Raw genomic sequence first — 24,780 nt, forward strand, 5'->3', positions numbered from 1 at the left:
AACTGTCGACCACGCGGACAGAGTCGCGAGCAATGAGTTAGCTAGCTATATGTGAACGCAGCCATTTCAGCAGCTACCTTTCCCCTTCCTGAACGCCTTCAACAAGATATTATTCGTTTCTGATTCACTTCGCTTTTTTCTAATGATAAATCTATACTAATATTATAAAGCTGAAGAGTTTGTTTGTTTGAACGCGCTAATCTCAGGAACTACTGGTTCGATTTGAAAAATTCTTTCAGTGTTAGATAGTCCATTTATCGAAGAAGGCTATAGGCTATATATCATCACGCTACGACCAATAGGAGCAGAGTACCAGTAAAAAATGTTACAAAAACGGGGAAATTTTTGACCAGTTCTCTCTTATGTGACGCAAGCGAAGTTGCGCGGGTCTGCATAAAGTCAAACACAAAACACAGAAGTAATACACGACATTTTCTTTATTGTTATCTATAATTAGGTACATTTTAATTATATTCTATACAATTTATCGTATATAGGACACATGTTTGAACTTTATTTAGGCCAATGCAAATAAAGGGTAGTTTGAAAAAGTACAGTGTGAGAGTGAGACGGCAATATAATGCTATTGCACATGACGTAACGTAACATTTTCAAATGAGAAAGAAATTTTATTAAAGCATAATTATTTTAGGTCCGTATCAATAGGCTGATATCAAACTAGGAAGCATGGTTGTTTGAACATCAATGTTTGTTTGTCGTATGGTTAGTGATCAAGCTAGTGTCAAAGTTGTTCGAGCCGCCCGAGAGGCCTTTGACGTGGCTCAACGATTGTTATCTTAGTAGACAACAACCAGGACCGACTTTAAACGTGCCCACCGAAGCACGGAGACGCCCAGCTCAAATACCACTATGCGGTCACCCATCTATGGAATGACCGCGCCAATGGTTGCTTAACCTGATCGTTTACCGACCGGTGAGCGCAACTGGCTATGGGCGCCTCTGAACATCAATGACATAAGTACACATCAACATCAATAAATAATTTAAGTGCTGTCCAAACTCAGAACAAAGAATATTGTTGTTATAAACTTGTTTTAGTATGTCCAATGAGTTTTTAAAACCGTGTTTCCAAGTCTATAACAGTCTAATCATACGGACGTACTGAAAGAACAAAAATATGGTCTCGGCTCTAAATAAAAAATAATAATTTTAGTCACAACACATACACAAATATAGGTGTCATTTTAAAAAGTTTTTTTTTCTTTAATAAAATTGTCATTGAAATATTTTTGTGGGTATTCTAAATTAAAATAATCATTTTGGATTCTAAAGCTGGTTTTAAGGGCAAGTTAAGCAAATAAATAACTTAATACAATATACAAGTTACATAGCAATTAGGCCTTAAATTAAGTATTATTATATTAACTGTTTTATTAAAATATTCGTTATGATTATAAATTATCAATGTTATTCGTAACTATCGGAGAAAGAATTTAAAATTTTCACGAACTGATTCTGTATATCAGTATCATATTATTATCATAATGGTTCGGAAACCTGTCGCAAGAGGGCTTTATAAAAACGGGCGCCGTAAAATGAACGAAATATCAAGTTTCCGATAGTTACTGTCATTTATAAATCCCGTTTCAAAGTGTCCAAGGCAAAAAAGACCAAGACGATTATTATCATTTCATACAAACTGACAAATAGGAATTAAGAAACATTTTTGCTGAGCCTGAGCAAAGTAGTAAACATAAAAATGAAATTAATTCAGCCACTTTTTAGCTTAATCTATGTGTAATAAGGAGATTATTTTCAAATCTTGTCTTTTTACTTTTTATGTAATGGACAGAATAAAACGGGCCTCAGTACATCCGGGGGCGGCCTAAAGTAGTCCTACTATGTAAAACTAGACTATCACAATGATCAACAATCACTATAACACCTATTTTGTTCTATTCGCAGTCGTACAGGATCGCTATGTCGACATACGGATAAAGTTACATTGAAAAAATACAAATTATTATGTTTTGTATGAAAAAGGTTTAATAAATTTATAGTTTTTTTTAAATAATGTAAGTCACGATTCTGGTCTCTGCGTAACCCGATGGGATAAAGACGTGATTTAATGGATGTATGGAAGTAAAGAAATAAATATATTTATGATTTTGACTAAGCTTAAAACGCTTCATAAAGTAAAGTTTTCTGAATAATAATATGTATGAAAGATGCGGTGTTTTCTTCGAACGTAACTTTATCCATGTCATAATCTAAATTTCAAGAATAAGCGTATATTTTTAATTCGTAAAATGTTTTCATTACGTATTTATTTGCAAATATCTATCCACAATGGAATGATTTTAAATGCATCCATTATATTTTATTTCGTGATAATTATACAATTTTGTAATACTTAAATTATTTGGCGGTTTTCTCTCGCACAACCATTCATAACGAACAAAAACCAAATTATCGTTACAAACTGAAGTTTTCAAACCTAGATAGAGGTACAATACAAAGGTTTTTTCATACATCTCAGACTTAATACAAAATCATCCTGAGAGTATAAAGACTAATTTTGTATATTTGAGTATTTTACGTAATAAAAGAGGAAGAAACAATAATTGATAAGTGCCTTATAATCAAATAATAATAAGGTAGAACATTATCGTGTTCTCAGTCAAAGTGAATTGCAGTTAATACAACCTTTGAATATCCCCTGTATCAAATAAAGAGCTCAAGTTCTAAAAGTTTCTGAAATTAGCCTTAGAATTTGCACAAAACACCTTTATGAGATCCAACAGTTTCTACTTTTTGACTAAAATAATAAAAATATATTTTACACAGTATCATCTCACGCCCGCCAATAAATACGTGAAATTTTCTACTCGTCACTAACTAATAAGACGCATATAACGCACATTTGAACTTTTTATTCATCTTTGAGCTCTGAAAGAAGAATTAAATGCAATACCAGAGAGTAGAGTGCTCTGTACATAATTTAAATTTGACATACGTAACATTTATTTAATTTTCAAGTTCAACGAGAAGATTCCTGTAGGCTGGAACAAGGTATTTTCAACAATTATCATTTCTTTCTACTATCGCTAGTTCGTCGTCTTCACCGGAGGTGTTGGTTTTAGCGTCGTAATGCGCCAGGTTCGCTTCAGACGAGCCGTTGCTAGACTCGTGAGATCGCGGACTCGCGCTCGTCTTCCTGACGTACAGTATATTAGAATCCAACCTGTTGTGGTCACTGAAGTACGCGCTACCATCTGATATTCTATTCAACTTGTGTATCTGCTCTCTGAGCTCACAAACCTGTCCATACAGCTTCTTATTTTCTCTAAGAATAGCTATATTCTCCGTCTCCAACAACTCTCTCTTGCTCCACTGTATCGTGTTCTCAGATTTAAGTCGTTCTATCTCCATTTTCAACTCTGCTGTTTTTTCTTCTAAAACTTGTTTAGCTGCTATTTCGTCCTGTAATTCGTTCTGTAACCTCTCCACTTCGCTGTGGCTCGAGTCCGTCGACCCTAACGTCCTGTCACTGTGCAGTTCCACTTTAGTGCTATGTAGTTCAGCTGTTAGACCTTCGATTTTGGACAGAAGGAAAGCTTTTTCGTCTTTTTCGCTCTGCAGATTTTTGCATGTTTCATCTAACCTTAGCCTTAGTTCACTCAACTTATTGGCGAGTACGTTGTCTACATTGGAGAACTTGTGCGAGTCTAAAGAAGCCCTCTGTCGTATCGAAGGCTGGTCGTTAGGTGATATGTAGCCTACGTTCTTTCTCCTTAACTCCACACCATCTTCAGTGGTAAGGTCGCCTGCTAAGATTCTGCTCTCGCCTATACTTAACAGCTTTTCGTTGTCACGTTTCAGTTCGATCAGCTGTTGTTCCATGTCTGTCTTTTCAGTTTTGGACATAGATAACTCCTTAGAGAGTGTGTCCACTTTGTTTTTAAGTTGTTTGGCTTCTTCCCTGGCTTTATTACGTTCATTACGTACCTTGCTCCACTTTTCCCGCCAGTTTGCGGTGCAGTCGGACCACCAGCGCATAGTTTTTTCCATCTGTGTGGCTCGTGCTCTCGCCTCATCGAGTTCTCGCTGGTAGAGAGCCTCTTTGGCTTCCCAGTCTGTGTTGGTGTACCTCATGCCTCCTCCGTCGTGATCTCTACTTCGTCGGTGACTGCCACCGTGCGAGCTTTGAGCCATTTTTCATTTGTTGTTAATTCCTGGAACAAAATAATATTTTACTCTCTCGACAGCATATCATCACATGCTTTAGGAATCTCGGGCTTGGGCCTATATTTTTAAAGGTAAGAGAACCGTAACGAGCCATAAAATATCTAAGGGCACTTACATTCGAAAAAAAACTATCGCTTATACAATGTCTAACACTTGTCAAAAACACTTGTTTTTCCAGTTTATTTCAGCAGTATGAAACAGCCGTGCGAGTTGCCTCCGTGTCCGCCGTGCCCGGCGCCTACGCCGACACCGTGCCCTCAGATCTGTCCCGAGCCGCCTGGCCCGCCGCCGTGTCGCCCGAAGCCTATCATGCGTGGCCTGCACTGGGCTCAGACCATGAATATAGTCAGAAATGGATTCATCATGGCAGGCATTGCGGGCGCTCTTCTCTATGTATTTGTTAAGAGAGTAAGAGAAGAGACTTATAGAGATTTCTATGCGTAAGTATTATTTAAATACTCAATTAAAGTAGGAGTCAATCCTTATTCATCACTTAAAACATAGCCGTCAAATTGACAATCTGTTACAAGTTAATACAAAACTGGTGAAATACTCTTTGATTTTTATTTAATAAGTCAAATAAGTCCTATGTTCAAAAAAAGGCATATTTCTTTAAAAGACAACTCCCACACTAAGAATTGCTCTTGTGTCGCGGGGACTTTTATAAACATACAAACAACAGAGACAAAGCACAACCAGACGCAAAACAATTGTTTGTGGATCGCACAAATAATTGCTCCGTGTGGGAATCGAACCCACGACCTCCCGACGCAGTAGTGTTGGCGTGATGACCTAAACCACTGCGCCATGGAGGCAGTCAATTTCTTAAATATCTCAGTTTTTGGCTGCCAGTGTGTAGAATTTTGTACTTCTATGGGAAAAAGGCTTCATTTTATGTATGTTGAAAAGTGAATGTCAATCTGGCTGTATTTTAAGTCATGTAATCAGTAGGTAGTGTGCAGTGACAAAGAATTTGATTTTCAATAATTGGTATTGAGCTGCACCTTTGAAATGCATGTTATTAGACTTCATTTTTCGCCTAACAGCCCTTTTGGAGGTAAATATTGAATTAATATAGAGACAACACACATTTCGGTTCTGAATGACTCTTTTTGTACAATATAACTCAATGCTTGTTAATTAAATTTTAGTAGAAATCGTAGTAGGGATATTTTGACCAAATAAAATAAGTTGTCCAGCTGAATAATTGATAATTCCTGCCCCTCACGACGTTTAATTATTATGAAATTCAATATCAAGCAGGGCAATACAAAAATGTACAGTGAGAATGCCATAGTGGTACCTTTTTTTTTATATGCTGTACATTTAAAAAAAAGTGAAATTCAAAAGATTAAAAAAAAATGTATATACATTTATTTTAATTTGTTTGTATTAGTACCTACACGAAATGAAAGTAATCGATTGCCGAGTTGATCTGTCATAACTCATAGTCCTTTCAATATAATTAATATTAGGCTTAATCAGTACCAGTTAATTAGCATATATTAATTACAGTGGGAACCTACATAAAAAATATAACAAGAAAGTATTTTAACGACAATATTAAAACAATTACCAGTTACTTTGTTAGGATCATAAAGGTGTTTGTCTGAGTCAACAACTCTCTCGCACTTGTTTATCTTACGTTAACTAAAGTATATACGCATTTGTACTCAATTAAGCATACCTTGGTAGCATATAATCACTATTCAAAACATATTGACGTTGATTTTCGTAGAATATTTCTTAAATTTAAACTCTAAATAATAAAAGCATCACTCACTTCGTTCGCCACTACTTTTTTATGCGGTACTGTGTTGCTATAATAAACAATCTGTCACTCAGTAGAAATAGTGTCGCATTTTTTGCACGACAGTAAAGTACTGACAAACCGGGTTAGATTGTCTCCTTACTAGTAAGAACAAACATCTGAGATTATCTGGACAGTTATTTCTGCTTATATTTGATATATCTTCCTATGAAACTGTTAACGGACTGTTAAAATTGGCACATTATAAAGCTATAGCTAAATGAAATTATGAGAATAGTTTTATTGGCAAGAAATATAAGTAGTGAACAAGGCTAATAAATTCGACAACCGCAATTTGGCTTTCTATCTGCCCCTCGAATTAAGTTAAATTCTCCCCAAGTTTCTATACCAGATTAACAAAAACAAAATGATGATTAATGAATGGCGTAAAGCGATGTGGTGTATATCTATTGCATATTGCTGTTAATTTCTGTTGCTTATTTTAGTTAATTGATTACAAGCGAGCCATATATATTTATTATGGAGATATTTAAAGAATAACAGGAAACATGTTCTAACGTGGGTATTTTTTATTTTCCAGAAAAGCAGAAATGGAGGATTGGGCAGATGAAATGGCCCGAAAGGGACTTTTTCAATCAGTACCAAAAGATTCTTTGAAAGATAATCAAAAGCCTGCTTAATAACATTACATACTGTGTATTGGATATAATTATTTACTTTTTAATGTTGTCTTCCTGATATAAATGAAGTTATTAATTACCATGTTAAGGTGTTATTAATATTTATGATTAAAATATATGATGTTTTCAAGGCATGGAAAATATGTAAATTATTTTAATGAAAATTAAAAAAGGTGCATTTAAAGAAGGATACCTATTTTATTTACATCATCGAATCGCATTTGTCTAGATAGTGTATAGCGCACGATAATGAAAAAAAATCACTCTGAAAAAGGTTCATACTAGCTTTTCTAAATTAACAACAGGAAGTGATTCGTGTCCTCACGTTTCGTGGCGGCAGCCAATCAAATTGCTTTAAAAATATGAAGATTACATTATTATCCAATCACAGATAGCTTTCAGTGGAGCATGAAAAACTGGAGATATGACTTTGTAACAGCGGCACGAATAGAAAAATAAATGTAGTAATTATATTATTAACATTTAATATCATTTTTTAAATGCCCCTTTTATTAACATCTGTATTTATTGGACCTAATAGTGAAGAAATATTTATTTTTTAAATAATTTCCGTACAAAAGTTACCAAAACTTACGCTTGTTAAAAGCTACGTCACGTATCTATGTTTGTCTACTGCGAGTCAGTGCGCATGTCAAGTTGAAAATTGCAAATGGCGGCCGTTGTTATTGTTCGTACCGAATTAACTATTTGTAAATTATATACCAATCTTTTTAGCGATTTTTCTAATGGACTGTTATATTGATGCGATGCTTTAACTTCTCATAATTCGGCGCGTCACGTTTTATGTACGTTTTTAAGTGTTTTGAGTGTTTTTTTGCTATTTTATGTGTGTCATGCAAATGGGGTAAGCTGGAATTATCGGATGTCGCTTAGGTTGTTTTGGATAGTTTCAATAAGAAAATGGAGTGAAGTTCTGTGATCTAAAGTGTAAAAATGGAAACTGCATAAAGTTTTTCAACTATCGCTCTAGCATTAGAGTGTAGCGAGAGACGGGAGCGGCTGTAATTTACGAATGTTCCATGCTGTGACTGTTCTCCCCGTACATTTCAAAATGGCTGCTGCTCTTCACGATATATGAGCTTTGCGTCACTGGAACATAATTCAGTGGATTTGATTCGTGATAAAATTGTAGTGTTTCTAGTCGTGTGATCGTTTGTGAAAAAGCAAAAATAAGTCTCGGACAGTTACCCGGGTGCACCAAACCGGGACAGCAGTGGTGTGTCATATGTTTTTGGTGTAGAGTGGACACTGACCATAGGACCGATATTGCTTTGCGTCCGAGCCGGACGGTAATGTTGCGCTTCATTTTCCATGATGATTTGGGACACCAGGGAATAGAAATTGTGTGGAATTGAGCGGAATGTGACATTGTATGAGAGGTGAGTGCAATTTTTGGTTTATTTACATTCGGCGGGGTGTCGGGACGTGCGATGTTCATTTCAAAATGGACACATTGGTGGGTGACAGGACGTCGGTCGACCGGCGAGGACGTGCCTCGCACGGCGCCCGCCTGAAAACTCCGATAACAGGCGATATAAGCGACTTTAGAGTCATAGTTTAGGATTTACGAAGTTGTGTAACATGCCGCCGTGTTGTCCATACTTTAACTTTGTTGTCACACGCGCTACCACAATAATGATTTCAGTCGTAGTAAGTGTACCTATATCAATGTCTATTACATCTTCATTTGGTGCCCTACTTGCTGATTAGTGTTTGCAAATATACAAACTGTCAAATAAATATCATAAGGTTACCAGATCAATGCACTCATGAACTTTGTGTAGTTTTACTACTAACGTGAATGTGTATTTATTGTGATTGATGAATAAACAGAAATATGATAACATAGTTGGTAAAATTGCATTTGATTGAAAAACCATAGACAAATCACATAACCTATTAGGACAAGATGTGATGGATGGACTGGATTGATAGTATGTTATCATACGTGTTCTTTTTATTGGTTTTAATATTTAGAAAAGTAATTAGTACTAGACAAGTGAATTTTATACAGAACTGAGTGATGTTGTTACTAATCTTACAACAAAATCTGTGAAATAATAGTCTCCCTTTGATCCCCATTATCATGATAACACTGTGACTCCCATAAAATTCTTAGATGTGAAATTTGTCATATCCACATACCTATTTGAGGTACTTAGTAATCATTACAGTACATTTTCTTGACTAAAATATAACAATCTTATTTACCTATGATTATGACTTTTGTATAAGTGTCATGTTCATTGAAGTTATTTAGATAGTTTTTTTTTATCTTGTTCCTGTAAGATGAACATACCATTTTTGAAAGTCACTCATTCATTAGTTATAATAAGCAATAAGTACAGTTTGTAATGAAAATCTCATCTAAACTTGTTGATAGGTACTAGGTAGATAATTTATTGGCCATAAAACTAAATACTGTATTTATGTATAGAGGTATTTACAATTGAATACACTATATTTTAAAAATGTTTTTAGGAATATGCTTACTATAACATACTGCTTGAAGCTACCTTTATGATAAAAAACCTGTTAGTCCCTAACAAATGAATGAATTGAAGTAGGTAATTAGGCTTTTGTGTAATATTTAGTAAAGTTTGTATAGAATATAATAGATAAACTTATAGAATATCAGCCTTTACTTAACAAAATAAAATGTCATTTAAATATGAAGTTATTAGTTCTATACCTATTACAATACCCATTAGTTATAACTAGCAATTAACTTCAATTTGTGCTAACTTACATTACTTCATTATATTCATAATCTTCACATTATCAATCTTTAGGTATATATAAAGATATCACCCTTGAATTTTTGCATCTATTTCTTGAATTTGAAATATTGATTTGCATCGATTCCCACACGGGACAATTATTTGTGCGATCCACAAATAATTGTTTCGGGTCTGGTTGTGCTTTGTGTCCGTTGTTTGTATGTTTGTAAAAAGTCCCCGCGACACAAGAGCAATTCTTAGTGCGGGAGTTGTCTAAAAAACATAGGAAAATAATCAATTTAGGAAAACTTTTCATATAGCTATTTCAAGATTTTTGATGAATAAGGATGTCAGATAATGAATTGGAGTTTTTTTATCAATTTGTTACGTCAGCCCCAGGCTTTAATTTAGAGGAAGTGATTATAATATTCAATTTCCCCATACCAATAGGCAAGTTTGAGTAGACAATTTACAAATATTATTAGCATTTTCAGTCATATTTGTAGTTTCCAACACATTACTTTCAACTTTCTTGCTAATAGTTATTTGTTAGTATAAAACGTAATATTCAGGATACTCAAACAGGCTAAGGAATATAAATTGGTAGCTACACAAACTAACTCATTTTTTATCATCACAATATGTTCTTGTATTTCTCCTATTTCAGCGGTTTTTCCATTTTTTGTTCATTTTTTAAATCAATATAATCATATACCTTATACATTTAGCAGTTAATATTTTAATGTCATTGTGATCAAAATTAATAAAAGAATACTGACAATCAAAATGCAAAGATACATATTCAATTAATTAAATTGCATTTCATGGTATTAATTTGTTTGTTTATTTATTGAAAAAGCCTGTATTCCTAGGTGTCACATTATCAAATACAATAACAGTAGAAAAACATGAAATACTGCTTCTTTGCAATAATACATTCACTGTTCATCATCATAATAAATTAGTCATTATTTTTTAAAACCAAAATGCCAAGATTATCAATGTTTTATTGTGGTTCAGATTATAGATTAAGTATGCACTTTGTAGTGTAAATATTGTTGAACTTAATTAAAAATTACATAACACATATATTTATTTATGTAGTTGCAGTCTGATTAAAAGTTTTGTGACAAATTGGCCATGAATGTAAACTAAATCTTATCACCATTTTTGTTTTCTTAGTAAGGCCCTGTTTCACCTCCTCTAAATATCTATCAAGTTTATCAGATGAAATTTTGACAGTTGCTTTCATACTTTTTTAGCAAAAAAATTGCCTGTCACTTATTTATAAACTATGAAACTGGCTTTAAGTGGAATAAAATACATAAGTATGTTCATTGTTGATGTGTGATGTTATGTGACCGAGAAAAAACTATATAATAAAATTGATAAATCCTGTACCTGCATTCCTGTAGGCATTCAGTATTAAAAAAGATCTGATTTTATTCTAAGAAAAACATTGATATAGAAATTGGCAAACAAACATATCATTAATATTTTAAATAACATTTTTTCAACAATTTGGCTCAACTGTTAAAATATTTTAATCATAGTTGCTATCTTGACCAGTTTTTAATAGCAGATGAGTAATCTTTGTAATTGATTGCACGGAAACTGTTAGTTTTATACAAAATATAGGTAAATATGAAATGATTGATGGCTCCATATATAGTATATAATTATGTATAGTGTTATATATTATTAGGTGGAAATAATAACAAACCATAATTTCATAAGTGAAAAATATGTATTTTAATTAGGTAATACAATTATAGTATTGCCAGTTTGTAGATAATATTTTTATTTTGATTAATTAATAGATTGTATTGTTACAAATATTGAGCATCTGATAGGAAGATAGGTTTTGGAAGTTATTGAAAATGAATTTTATTGGTAGAAAAATGTCTTAATTTGATGAACTCACTTGGTAGTACTTTTGCAACATTTGACAACAACTATCAATAACATAATATAATCAATCAATTCAAAATATAATCATGATCTTGTTTTAAATTATTTCACTGATTTCAACAAGCTAATTAATGATGTTTTCTGAAAATTTGCAATTCGTGTAATAATGTTTTTTTTAAGTAATAATGTAGAAAAAATATTTTATTGACCTTGTAAAATTTGTTTCAATAAATGACCTTTATTTTGATTGTGTAATTAATGGTGATGTTATTGTTGATGCAGCATGGCAGCGGACAGCGATGGGCTAGGCTCAGCGGACGGAGCTGGCGGGGGCGGGTCGTGCGGCGTGGTGGTGACGTGCGAGGGCGACCTGCGCGACCCGCGGTTCCCCGCGCGCCTGCGCCGCCTGCTGCGCGAGCTGCGCGCGCTACTCGCCGAGCCGCATCCGCACACGCTCAAAGTTAACAAGGTAACAATACACACTTGTTCTATACTTATACTGCTTAATTCACCGCCTTTATCCCTGTTTTGACGTTATCAAACAGTCACATTCAATTTAATAACCCACTGTGTGGGAAAGAGATTCCAAGTGATTTAAGCATTGGATATTAACTATAGTTTTTCATTAGAATTAGGAGATTTCGCGTATGACGCTTGCTGTATTATATTTGACAAGAATTTTTATTATAAGTAGCTCATAATATCACTTGTTACAGTCTGCATGCACCTGATGTGCATGTAGCGCCATCTAGTTTTATATGATTGCAATGAACTGTAAGTTTCATATCAGCATAGCATAATAATATCTATTCAAACATAATTATATTTATTAATTAAAATTAAACAAAAAATATTTTCTTTTGATAATTCTAGTGCCAGGCTTCCAAAATAGGTGTAGTAATAATTTAATTTCTTTTTTTGGAACAAGTACCTCTTTGTTATTTTTTTTTGGGTTAATCAGAATGAGTCATGGCTGGCCGCTGTGTTTTTTCAATCATTTTTCACGCTTAGTTATACTCTCACTCGCTCGAGACACGCAATAACGTTCGATAAATAGTGACATAATACCAATTAGTCTCACTAAAAATATTTAGTAAGACTATTGTGATGAATCAATCTTTGTCTCAAAAAACTGTTATATGTTTAGAAAAATATAATTGACAAATTAACATACGTATGTTTTGTCACATAACGATTCAAGAAGACAAATGTAAAAAATGACAGACTTTGAAACAAAAAAAATAAATCTCTAAAAATAAATAAATCTATTTTAGGTATCTTTTCCACGAAATTTAATTCGTATTCTCAAAGTACTTAAGTAATTTTACAACTAAGCAGGCTAGATATTTGTGAGGGAAATTTTATAGATGTATTTACTTGTAATCGCGTTTTACTTAGTAACTTCCTTAGTGCGTACAATGACTCGAGTCGAGTGTTTGCACGACAAATGAGAGCAACATCTAAAGGCTTTCACACATTTCGCTCGAAATATTATATGAATAAATACTAATGTTTATACCATCTCTTTCCTAAAGATGTAGAAGGAAAAGGATAAAATATAAATAATCAAACATAAACGGTATTTTCTCTCACTTTTGCAGTAAATCGGTATGACAAACTATAAGTTTACAGTTGTATTCGAACTCCGAAACCTAAAAAAAACTAGCCAAAAAATTAGCAATACACACTTTTCAATTTGAATTATTTTCATCTCTGTCTCTCCAATAAAAAAATACTATAGGAAGGAAAGAGACAGAACAAAACGTAACATTTCTGTAATTTTCTACAGGTTTTCCCCAAAAAATATGTTTTTCCCTTACGCTTGTGTTGACCCTTACCGGTTTAGTTTCGGTCGGAACTGGGCCAGAGCACATGCATAAACAAACACACTAACCACCTGTTATCAGCCGGTATGACACCTGTTAAGACAAATATAACTTGCGTCGCGATATTCATTCGATTCTAATACAATTTATTAGGTATTTATATTTTTGTTAGTTTGTATTACTTGATAGTACTGATAATGGTTTGTGTCGCGCTGGTTCAATGAAGCAGATTACATAGATTGGTTAAAAATAAATCGGATATACCCATATGATATGTTTTACATAGACGTATATGTTAAAGCAACACTACTTTTCTGATTGTATTTAAAGCGGTAACTATTAAAGATATTAGAAATATATGTTTAGTAGGTATAATTTGAGTGTCCTATAAGATTTTTTTTATACAAATAGGGTTTTTTTCAAAAGGCGATCAGTAATATGACACTTTAAGAAATATTGATAGAATTTATTAAAACTGTATGTATATTAATTAAATTCGCGTGTTCTCCAGTTAGAAAAAAAAAAGTTTGTGGATTTTATTTCCGTAATTATACCATTCACAATCAAAACCATAGGTATCTAATCAACTTCGATTTCAGTGCACCTTTTAGTAGTCTAATTTCCATAAATTTTATAGACCAATAAAGTTGGGTCTATTAAACGAATTGGATTTTAAATAAATCTACTAAATAGGACTGGCAAATGGCAAAGTTTAAACATATCGCATGTATCTAGAAAAGTGATAGGTTTCCTTTTCAACTATAAAATATTTATTATCTGTAATTTACCTTAGCAACTTATGAAATTCTTTGAATTTTGATGACATATCTACTGAGTATCTGTAGGTCATCGAATATATATCCTTATACGGTGACTCAATATCTAGCAAAGCCCACCCCCTTACTATTGTGATATTTCGAATCCACTAGTTAAAAGATCCAGAAAAGTCATTGTGACACATCATTTCTATCTACTTTCACGTTCTAAATGTGTTAATGACGCGGTAATGTATAGGGCCTATTAGTTTCTCGATCGTAAAAGCTAAGTTTGCGATTGTTATTGGGGCGGGCTCAGCCAACCAGCCACAAAAAGGTTTATGGCTCAATTTATGCGTTCGTTTCTTTATAGCGGGTCGCTAGGCAAAGGTCGGAAAATCATTCGACACGTGTCGGTTCATCGTAGTAAGTGTATAGTGTCGCTAATCCGTGTGTGGTGTGTCAGGTGGAGCCGTGGAACTCAGTGCGCGTGACGCTGTCGGTGCCGCGCGCGGCGGCGGCGCGGCTGCGCGCGCTGGCGGCGGCGGGCGCCCCGCAGCTGCGCGCGCTCGGCATCCTGTCCGTGCAGCTGGACGGGGACGCCGCCGTCAGCCTGCGCCTGCAGCACGGCGCCGAGCTGCGCATCAACACCGACCCCGACGGTGAGACGCTACTTCTGATTGTTTGCACGTTCACCTATCCGGTCTCAAGATAAAGCCCTTGGAAAGGCTTGCTCATTTTTTAAAACTTGAATGTAGTTTATTTCTCGTTTTGTCTTTCAATCTGATCATGCGCACGCTGTGACTTTCTAAACAATATTGTCGTTTAAACAATAATATGACAGTGATATATAATGATATATCCATTGTAGATGCGAGCACGTCGAGAAGTCAACCGAACGCGGAGCTGCTGGCGGGTCTGAGCGGCATCGGGCACATCCTGAGCGCGGAGGAGGGCGCGTCCACGAGCAGCTCGGAGGCCGCCGCCGCCGCGCCGCGGGACAACTTCAAGTCGCCCAACACCGTGTGTCCCATGGACGGCAAGATCCCCCAGAACATCCCCACTCCCAACACGCAGGACCGCTGCGAGTTCCCCTTCGGCAGTATGACGCAAGCGAGGGTCATACATCGGAAGGAGAACACGCTAGGTGAGAAGCATATTAATCGATACGATAAGCTTTGTAGTTTCATCACTATTGGACATTAAAATTTGTAACTCAACATTTTGATGATGAATTTGTAATAGAAACAAATCTTAATAAATAGGGTTAGAAATGTGTAGATAAATACTTATTAGGACTGAATCAGTGAGCTAACCATAATATTTTATTATTTCAGGAATAGGCGGTCCAACCGGTAGCATAAGACCGGCGGCGGACGGTCCGTTCGCGCGGCCGTCGACGTCCGCTTTCTCGGGGCCTCCGCCCCCGTACCCGGTGGCGCCCCCGGCGTCGCCGGCCCCCGCCGCGCCCCCGCCGCAGCAGTCGCCGCCGCAGCCGACGTCGACCGTGGCGCTGCCCACCGTGGCGATGTCGTCGCCGCTGCTCGTCAACCTGCTGCAGAACGACGCGCCGGCGCCGCAGCCGAGGCCGAAACCGCCCCCGCACCCGGCGAAGCTCGATCGGTTGGAGGACGGCCAGGTGAGGCGATCGGTTTCCGAACGTTCCGTCCCTCGAATGCGACGATTCGCCGTTAGAAAAATAATTATTATTGTAAATAACGAACGCTAAAGTGCAATGGTGTCTCGCGACAGGTGGAGCTGGCGGTGGGTCGGGCGCACTTCGCGGACTACCGGTCGGCGCGCACGCCGGCGCCGGCGGGGTCGCGCTCGCCCGCTCCCCTGGCGGCGCCGGGCGGCGCGGGCCCGGGCGGTGCGGTGCCGGCGCGGGCGGCGGTGCGCGCGCCCGCCTTCGTGCGGCGCGGCGTGGCGCCGGCGCGCGGGCCTCCGTCGCCGGCGCCGTACCGCGTGCACATGTCGGCGGCGCCGCCGTCGCCCGCGCCGCCCTCCCCCGCGCCCGGCCGCTCCGTCGTCATGCAGTCGGGTACGTCATTTTCTATATTCTTTGTCTCGATTCGCCACCCCGAAAGAGTATTGCGATCCCTCAGATTCGATCTTCCCCCGTTCGGTTGACTGACGTCGATCGTGTTCGTTTCCAGGCGGCTACTCTGCGGTGGCGTTTCCCCCGCCGCCGCCGCCGCCGTACCGGTCGCAGGTGCCGCGGGCGCGGGGCCCGCCGCCGCCGTCGCAGTCGGCGCCCCCCTCGTCCCCCGCGCCGCCGGCCCCGCACGCGCAGCACTCGCGCGTCACGCCGGAGGACCTCCAGGCGTTATTGCCTCCTCCTACCGCTTCTATGGACCAGAAGACGCAGTCGAGTTTCCAGGTGAGCGAAGCGTTGCATTGTGTTGTCGTTACTGGCTTTGTATTAGGTTAATGTTTATGTGAAATCTAAACCTAGTGCGATTTAACAATTCTAAACATACATATTGCGATTGATCGCAGGAATTCCAGAGGTATCAGCAGCAGTACATTGCCCGTCAGCGCGCGGCGTCCCGGGCCACGACGCAACCCGACTGGAACGAGCCGTACCGGGACTCGCTGGCGTTGCTCGACCTGCCCGACAGCGATCTCGAACACCTCATGCCCACGCTCGGGGATGACCTCAACCTCGATGATACCGCCTTCTCTGCGATATCAGGTAACACATTACTGCCACTGACAGATTGGTCCCCTGAACCGCATAATTTCTTTTGAGAGTACTCGTTATAAGATCGAGAATATATTGATGTGTTTATTTCAGAATTGGATGCAAGCGCGAAACTGGACATGCTATTATCGGGGAACAACTCGACGCAAGCGACGCCAGACTCGCTACTGCAAGAGATCACTGGCGACCAGTACGTTAACAACAGCAATACGTTTACGGAACCGCAAACGCCTCGCAACGACGTGCCTTCTAACCCTCCCAAATCGGAGCCCTATGAAAATTCCCCGCAGACTTTTATGCTCCCTCCCCCCGTCCCCCACCAGTCCACCTCCAAGACGTACGGCGCCACGCCCAACCACTCGGGCGCGGCGCCGCTGGCCTTCAAGGCGGCGGGCGCGGCGCCCAGCCACGCCATGCCGCCGCCGCTCAAGCTGCCCGTGCGCGCCGCCAGCTCCGTGGCCACGGCCACCGTGGGCTCGCAGGCCAGCGCGCACGAGATCGAGGAGCAGAGCAAGCAGTACCTCATCAAGACGCTCATGCGCGACGACGACGTGCCGCCGCCCAAGGAGGAGAAGAAGGCGGAGGAGCTCACGGTCGCGCAGTGCAAGATCAGGGAGAGCGTCGAGGCCGCGCCCGAAATGTTCGGCATCGCCAAGACCACGACGGACGACGACCCGCGCCGCCCCGACGACGAGCTGAGAAGGAACAAGCTCGCGAGAAAGGAGAGGGATGATAAATTAGCTCAGAAAGGCGGTAAGCCCCGCACCGTGGGCGCTAAAGAAAAACCCGCCACGCTCAAGGACAAGATTGTCCGCGATGGGAAATCTACCAAAGTTGCCTTACCGCGCCCCACGCCCCCCAAGACCGTGGCGGCCGCAAAGCCCGTCGTGCCGGCCAAGCCGCAGGCATCGCCCGCCGACGCGCCCAAGTCTCCCCAAACGGAAAAAGAATCGATAAAACTCAGGTTAAAGTTAGACAAAAACGAGCCTGTAGTTCAACCGGTCTACAAGGCCGACATCAGCTTTGTCAATCAACAGAAAGGCGAGAAAACGCCGGAAGGTGAACTCAGAGTCCCGCCGCTGCACATCAGTCTTCGAGGTCGAAACTCAGCTGTCATAAAGAACTCCAAAAAGGAGAAGAAAAAATTTGGTCCCGGGGACCTTCATACGAAGAAAATCAAGATCAGGAAATCTTCGGAGTCCGACGACAAGTCTCACCGAAGGGACTCAGAGGAGTCGATAGCGTCTAAGTCGGGCGAAAGCACTGAAAACAAGACTGATGAAGAATATCTGAACCTCAAAGGCATAAAGCTTAACAACCATTACGAGGGGGACGCGATCAAGACAGAGATCACGGGCGACAACAACGTTGTGTACAGAATGAAGACGATATCGAAAAACGCTCACATAGTCACCAAGTCTCACGACTACAACAAACTAAATAACAAAGTGCAAAGTATAGACTTGAAAATGAAAAAGAAGTTAAAACTACTCACTGAAAGTAGCAAATCATCGGAAAAAGAGCGGGACAAAGAGTGGCGGAATGACACGCTCGACAAGGAAGGCAAATATGCGCAAAACGAAGGTTACAGAGAGACGCCCAACAACCATGAAGTGAAAAAGAAGTTACCGACTCAAAAAGCGGACAATGGTGCGAAATGTGATAGTAAGCCCAGTGAGGGAAAAACAGTGCAATCGGACGTGGATAGTGCAAAATCCGGTGCTAGTGAGTTGGATAGTAGGTTGCTCAAGTGTCATAAGGACTTAGAGTGGACGCTGAGTGGTGAAACGCCAGACGCGAGTTACGACCCGCGCTGCGCCGACGATGACAATAAGTTGAAAAGGACACTCGCCGAAAGTGCTATTACCTCACCCAACGGACTGATCACCTCTGATAAGAAGAGGAAAACCAGTCACAGTTCCTGTACAGGTATGTATTTCCTTACTTAAATCATGCATTCAAAAGATAATTACATATTTAGATGCATCCATTCATCCTCACACATATCCATTCCTAAGAAATTTGGTTTTCAGGTAGACCAGCAGAGGAGCCGTCTTTCTATGCATTAGTTCAGTAAAACATAACATACAAAATATGAAGAAGAGTACAGGATCATTCCAAAATTTGTATGGGGATATTTATAATTATATTTGGTTGTTTAATGAGTGAAGAGTGTCTGCACATATCGCCTGAAATGTATGGAAGATATCATATTAGTTCTTGCAAAGTGTTCTACATCAATAGGGATGTTACCTAATTTTTAATTTTTTTGTCTGTGTGATTGTAAGAAAATATTTTATTGTTACACAATTACGTAGATACATTGAGTTGAATAGGTGCATGACGTCACAGTGTTGTAATTTTTTTTGGAAAAAAAGATTGCCTTCCACTTTGGAACTTTCCTCAGTCCGATTTATAGAAAAAATACGTGTCAAATATTTTCCCATTTCGTGATTGATGGACGTATTAGAATTTCTAACTTTTAATCATGGAAACATCCCTATTATGTAACCAGATATGAATAACTTTAAAACTTTCTGCTTACAGAACCGCCGGGCTCGACGAATGTCGGGACTATACCGACTCGGGTAGAGTCGCCTCCTGCCTCGCCACGGCGGAAAGAACGGCCCAAAGACAAGTCTTATTGCAAACTGGTGGCTGAAAGAGCAGCCAGACCCGACGCCGATAAGTTCGGTAGTCGCTCACCAGCCTCACAAGCGCAGGGCGAAGACTCTGGCATAGAATCCATGGACGCTCTATCGGAGAAGTCGCCCAATCAAGCGAGCCAATCACCGCCCGGTCCGCAGCGTAAAGAGAGACTCGACATGCCCCGCTCCACCAGCCCCGCCTCAGTGCAGAGGATAATAGGCGTGATCGATCAACCTCCAGCCTCCGACGAGTTGCTGGAGAGGCTGTCGCTAGCGGGGAGCCAGCCGAGGTACGAGCCGGTACCGCCCGATATCGACGACCTCGGAGACATCGAAGCCGAGCTGGCGAAAATGCACGCCGACCACGTGAACGGGGACGACGCGCCGCGGCGCCCGCCCGACGAACCGTCGCCCAGTGCGGCGCGCGCTCCCACGCCCATCCTGCGCCACGACGACGAGCCCAAGCCCGCGCCCGGCCAGCCCGCCGAGCGCGCCGCCTCCGAGCCCGCGCAGCCCGACCCGCCGCGCTCGCCGCCGCCCGCGCCCGAACGCGCCGCCGCCGCCGAACCGCACCGCGACAAGCCCAAGCTCGACGACTTCGACCCGCCGCCCAGTCGGGTCTCGCCGCCGCTGTACACCTACTCCAACCAGGAGAAGTTGGGCCCTACCGAGCCCGACGTCAAAGAGGAGCGCTCGGCGGGGACGGAAAACGGTGACGCGACCGAACGGAACGAGATCGACGAGACGAAGCTCGAGCGGCTCCCTCTGAAGGCCGACTTCCCGGATAAGAGTTTGCTGGAGCAGCTTCTGATCGAGATTCCGACGCCCGACTATGGCGGCAAGCGGCCGGAATCGCCCTCGCCTTCTGCGCTAGAACGCGTGGCGCGCACCAGCGTGCGGACGCGTTCCAGCAGTAAGCTGAGCAGCCCGGCCGACGGCCCGCGGACGCCGCGCCTCAGTCCGGCGCTCGCCAAGCTCGAGCGCGCCGACTCGCCCGCCCTCCAGCCTCGCAACTGTCTACGAGGCGGCTCCGTCGACAAGACGAGCCCGCGCGCTCCCAACGCGCCCGCGCCCGCCGCCACCCCGCGGCCCGCCGTCGCGCCCGTCAAACGACGACGGCGCGAGTCAGAGAGCTCGGGCGCTTCCACGCTCAGCTGCGAAGAGGGTACCTCGCCCGCCGGCCGCCCGAAGAAGAAGCCCCGACGGACGGACGGGCCTCGGCCCGCGGCGCCGACCGTGCCGCCCACCGCCGCTAAGCAGAGAAAAGACTCGGACAGCGATAGCGACGAGCCGCTAATCTGTAAGGTTCGCGGCAAAGCGGGTAAAGGCGTGCGAGGACCCGGAAGGACACCCGCGAAAGGCGCCGAGGGCGTCGGGACGCGCCGCTCCGTTCGACACGGGACGGTCCCGCCCGGACCGGGACCGGCCGCGCCGCCGCCGCCAGGCCCCGAACCGGCGCCGCCGACCGCCGCCGCTACGCCCGTTCGCAGGAAAACTAGAAGCGCCGGTGAGTCCCACGAAGCGATCGCTTCGAAATAATACCTAGCGTCGTATGTAACTCGGTCGGTACTAAAGTGCGTCTCGTCCACAGTCGGCGAGGGCCCCGGCGGAGGAGCGGCGGGCGCGGGCGCGCGGCGGCGCGAGGCCAAGTGACGGCGGCGGCGCGCGGAGCCGCGGCCCGCGCCCCGCGCCGCGTCGCCCCCGTCGCCAGCGCGCGGCCCCGCCCCGCCCCGCGCCGCGCCGCTGCTGCTGACGCTGGACTGACCCCGCGACCCGCCCCCCGGGAGGTAACGCGAGCGGTCGCCGCGCGCCGTAGACCGCTCCCGCCGTTCGGTCGCCGCCGCGGCCCGACGGGCGGGTGCCGAGGACGCCGGACGAAAAGCTGCCACGGATCGCCGAGCGCGGAGCTCGCGGTCGACGGTGGTCGTTCTCGCGCCTCGGCCGAAGTCGAAACGGAGCTCTATCGGTGTAGGTCACGCTATATTTAAAATTGTAAAATATTTGAGCGAGTTGAAATTCATGAAAGTGTTCATTGATTTGCGATCGGTAATAGTTCTTTACGAATCTCAATTTATTAGATGCAGTTGTGAATTAACATCTGAGTGTGGGGACTAGAGACGTTGCGATACTGACGTTTGAGACATACTATGTTGATATTTTAACGAAAAGTTACATGAAATTGTGTGTTTGTGTATTTATTGAATCGGACTTGTCGCCGACTTAGTGTTTTTAGAGCTCGACGACCGACGACGATGTGGCTTGTGCGCCTTTCATCGTTTCTGTGTGGAAACAAAACTTTACTGGTTTTAAATTTATTCTTTAGCAAATTATTGTGGCATGCATAGCATGCTGGAAACACCAAATTTTATTGATTTACAACCGCGTGGTCGTCGCTTGTTAAGCTCTACTGAGCTCGTCGGAAATAATATAATATGGATTTAGTTTAGAACTTAATTTAGAATAACTTTCTTTGGTTGATGAATTGAATATTCATGCGATATTGCCGATAAGACAGATTTAGAATTTTGTTTATATCGGGTTGCATGTGTACGTTGACAATTTATTGTACGATACACTATATAATGTTTGAAAACCAATCTTCCATAAACTTCTGACTACTGGATTACATTGTTACGTAGAAGGAATTGACTTGAACTGGTTTCAGAAATCAGTTGAGTCTTTCAATAAGTAGATTAAGTTGACTCAAAGTCCACAATCGAATTTTATTAAAAACAACCATGAAACCTGTTCTAAAATGAGTTCTTTCTAAATTCATCCTAATTAATCTATTGATATTCAACTATCGATAACTAGACGTTCAATCGATTTCGCCGGATCCAATCAAATACTGACAGTTATACTGTTAGTATATTTATTTTTAGTGAACAAATGTTACCATTCACTATAAACACTCGAGTTTTTGTTCTTTTAAGTGTAAGTTAATTTCTATCGAGTAATTTTAAGAGTGTTTGTCTTTAAGTGTGAGAGCTGACACACTAGTTTTAATACTCCAATTAGTTGATTTTCTTTTCAATCAGGCCTTGTAGGAGATACTATAGTAACCAGGTATTGGGGGTAGGTTGAAGGATCTACTAATTATAGTGTTAAAAGTAGGGTAGTCTAGGAAAACTTGAAATGTTGCCACTTTGCGCAATCGGCGCCGTGGAGAGCCTTAGTTTACTAGTGAATAGATGTGTATCATTATTGTACAAAATGCATTCGACATATAGGCACATTGTTATAATAGTATAAATACCCGAGAGATATAAAGAGAATGAAATAAATGCATAAAGTTAAATATTTTCATACGTTTTTGCACGTAACTTCGTGACGTCGATTCGGTGACGTGAACGCAGCGTTGTAGTTTTAAAATGTTTTGGGGCGGGAGGCCAACATATTTTATTTGTAATATATTAAAAATCGACCACAATTATATCGATGTTCAGCAGATACGTGACGCTGAATGAATAATATGAAATGGTTCAACTCAAAGATGATGTCCTCCCGCACAAAACGCTGGCCGCTATTACGATGTAACGTTAGCGTTTTTATATTTAAGAGAATTCACGACCAATAATTGTAATTAAATGTGGAACTTGATAATTTCTTAGTGAATGAGATAATAATTGCGACTGAATGTTTTAACAGTTTGTCTGTTCGGGCTTCCAGTAAAACTAAAATTTTATTTTGACGCCCCGTTTATTTAGTTTTCCATCCATTTTTCTACTGTCGTTCCCACCATCGATTGAACTTATTTATTACCTAACGTTTTTACACCAAATCTATAGACAATGAACCAGTGAAACTTAGCTTCTTAATTTGCACTGTACATAACGTTTATCAAATGAATTTAGTTTTCTAATATAGACGCTAGTGTTTTTTATCACAATTATTAAATAATATATGATCACCTCGATATAGGAACGCAGTGTCCGGAAATTTATCGAATTAATGTTCATCATCTTCACTAAACAATTGGTTGTTACAAAATTGAACCTTGCAATATGAAATTAGCTAACTAAAACAATTTTATAATGATACTTAATGAAAGAAATGGTGGACATGAGGACACGGGGTGGCCTACAGATATATATTTAAATAAGGATAACGGTGTTTCAGAATGAACACGAATCTGTAGGCGTCTGAAGTCCTTATAGACTTGTTTTGTTCCTGTGTATAGGGATATCAACTCAAAGCAATAATTTTGGATGTGACGTTTTATTTAAAAGCACATTTTAGACAGCTTTACACTATTAGCTTAGATTGCCGTTACATTACTGTTTTTGTCATAATTTCCTCCCAAACTATTGGTTCGTTCGTCCCCTCTCCCCTTAATGATAATGTTCAATGTTGTTTAGTCGAACAGTGATAGTGCTACAAAACAATACACACCTGTGTATAGTACGTACGTAGAATATAATGAGAAAATATTTTAATAATTAGTAATGAATTTATTGCCTGGATAAATTGTGCCCTATAACTGTGTGCCGTGGTAATGTGTCTGTTAATGAAAATATTAGTGTTAGAGCGAGACGCGGCTAGTCTGAGCGGTGGACGGCGGGATACTGTTTTGTAAACGCGTTTGTTTTTTCTTAAATTAAATTATTAATTACAAAGATCGGTCCGGCCGATGTACAATCTCTTGTAAATTTTTATGTATAGATGGGGATATTAATATATGTTACGTTTTAAGTACTTGTTTTTCTTTAAAAATATCATTATTTACTTTGGGGAGTAGCGTTGTATATAGATGGCGTCGAATAGCGATTCGTTCCTCCCACGGACCGACTCCTGTAGACATGCAAAAGCCTTATACTGTAATATAAAAGTATGACTTGCAAGCTTGTACCATATAATTATAGTGAATGAACTCTCAACTAGCTGTGTATATTGGGTGTATAGTTATCATTTTAGTTTATTTTGTTTTGTTTTTATTTTCGACTAATGATAGTAATTTATGCCGATAAATAAATATCTATATTGTACGTTTATATATCTACAATGAAGAAAGAGAAATACAAATAGTTTTTAATAACACTTATAAATATAGCATATAGGGGTTACACCACACGAGAGTAGGTTATAGTTTTGTTTACATTCTATTGAACTTGTAAATAGATTGCAGAAATAGTAAAATGATGAAAGAATTGATACAATAAAAGTTAACTTTATGTTATTTGTAATATTTTTTCTAGTACGTGTTGATGGCTGCGGCAAGCGCGCGTGCCGCGCGTGAATCAATTTAGGACAATGATAAAGAATGCCTGTAATTATTTTTTGTTGCTGGCAATTTTATGAAGTTCACTTTTTTATTGTGCATTATTTTCTCTGTAAGTTGCTTTCACTGTCGTTTCTAGATTATTTTTAAAAATCATATAATTATTATATTGCTAAAAGTACGATGAGTCATGCTGATTATCATCATATTATTATGAATGAAGAAATTATATTGATAAAAGTACGATTGAGTCATGCTGATTTATCATCATATTATTACGAATGAAGAAATAAGGAATATTATTGTTCTGCTATTAT

General features: G+C 40.6%; 2 protein-coding genes across 4 annotated transcripts; one reads left to right on the plus strand and one right to left on the minus strand.

Moving 5' to 3' along the window:
- Nucleotides 1-418: 418 nt before the first annotated feature.
- Nucleotides 419-6,065, minus strand: LOC142982653 (coiled-coil domain-containing protein 102A-like). 3 transcript variants are annotated; one of them, XM_076129271.1, is made up of 2 exons: nucleotides 5,993-6,065; nucleotides 419-4,196 (listed from the first exon to the last, which is right to left on the minus strand). In XM_076129271.1, exon 2 carries the CDS (start codon nucleotides 4,174-4,176, stop codon nucleotides 3,040-3,042), a length of 1,137 nt encoding a protein of 378 aa, XP_075985386.1. In that variant the 5' UTR covers nucleotides 4,177-4,196; nucleotides 5,993-6,065; the 3' UTR covers nucleotides 419-3,039. The 3 variants fall into 3 exon arrangements, with proteins under 3 accessions (XP_075985386.1, XP_075985385.1, XP_075985388.1); XM_076129270.1 differs by having other exon boundaries at nucleotides 5,897-6,018; XM_076129273.1 differs by lacking the exon at nucleotides 5,993-6,065 and adding an exon at nucleotides 4,325-4,624.
- Nucleotides 6,066-7,305: 1,240 nt separating this feature from the next.
- Nucleotides 7,306-20,935, plus strand: LOC142982804 (uncharacterized). Its single transcript, XM_076129488.1, has 11 exons — nucleotides 7,306-8,060; nucleotides 11,595-11,781; nucleotides 14,360-14,555; nucleotides 14,765-15,040; nucleotides 15,231-15,532; nucleotides 15,646-15,934; nucleotides 16,050-16,273; nucleotides 16,393-16,588; nucleotides 16,691-18,526; nucleotides 19,145-20,752; nucleotides 20,837-20,935. Exons 2-11 carry the CDS (start codon nucleotides 11,596-11,598, stop codon nucleotides 20,896-20,898), a joined length of 5,175 nt encoding a protein of 1,724 aa, XP_075985603.1. The 5' UTR covers nucleotides 7,306-8,060; nucleotide 11,595; the 3' UTR covers nucleotides 20,899-20,935.
- The last annotated feature ends 3,845 nt before the right edge of the window (nucleotides 20,936-24,780 follow it).

Source organism: Anticarsia gemmatalis, chromosome 22 (genome assembly GCF_050436995.1).
Source record: "Anticarsia gemmatalis isolate Benzon Research Colony breed Stoneville strain chromosome 22, ilAntGemm2 primary, whole genome shotgun sequence".
Taxonomy (NCBI): Eukaryota; Metazoa; Arthropoda; class Insecta; order Lepidoptera; family Erebidae; genus Anticarsia; species Anticarsia gemmatalis.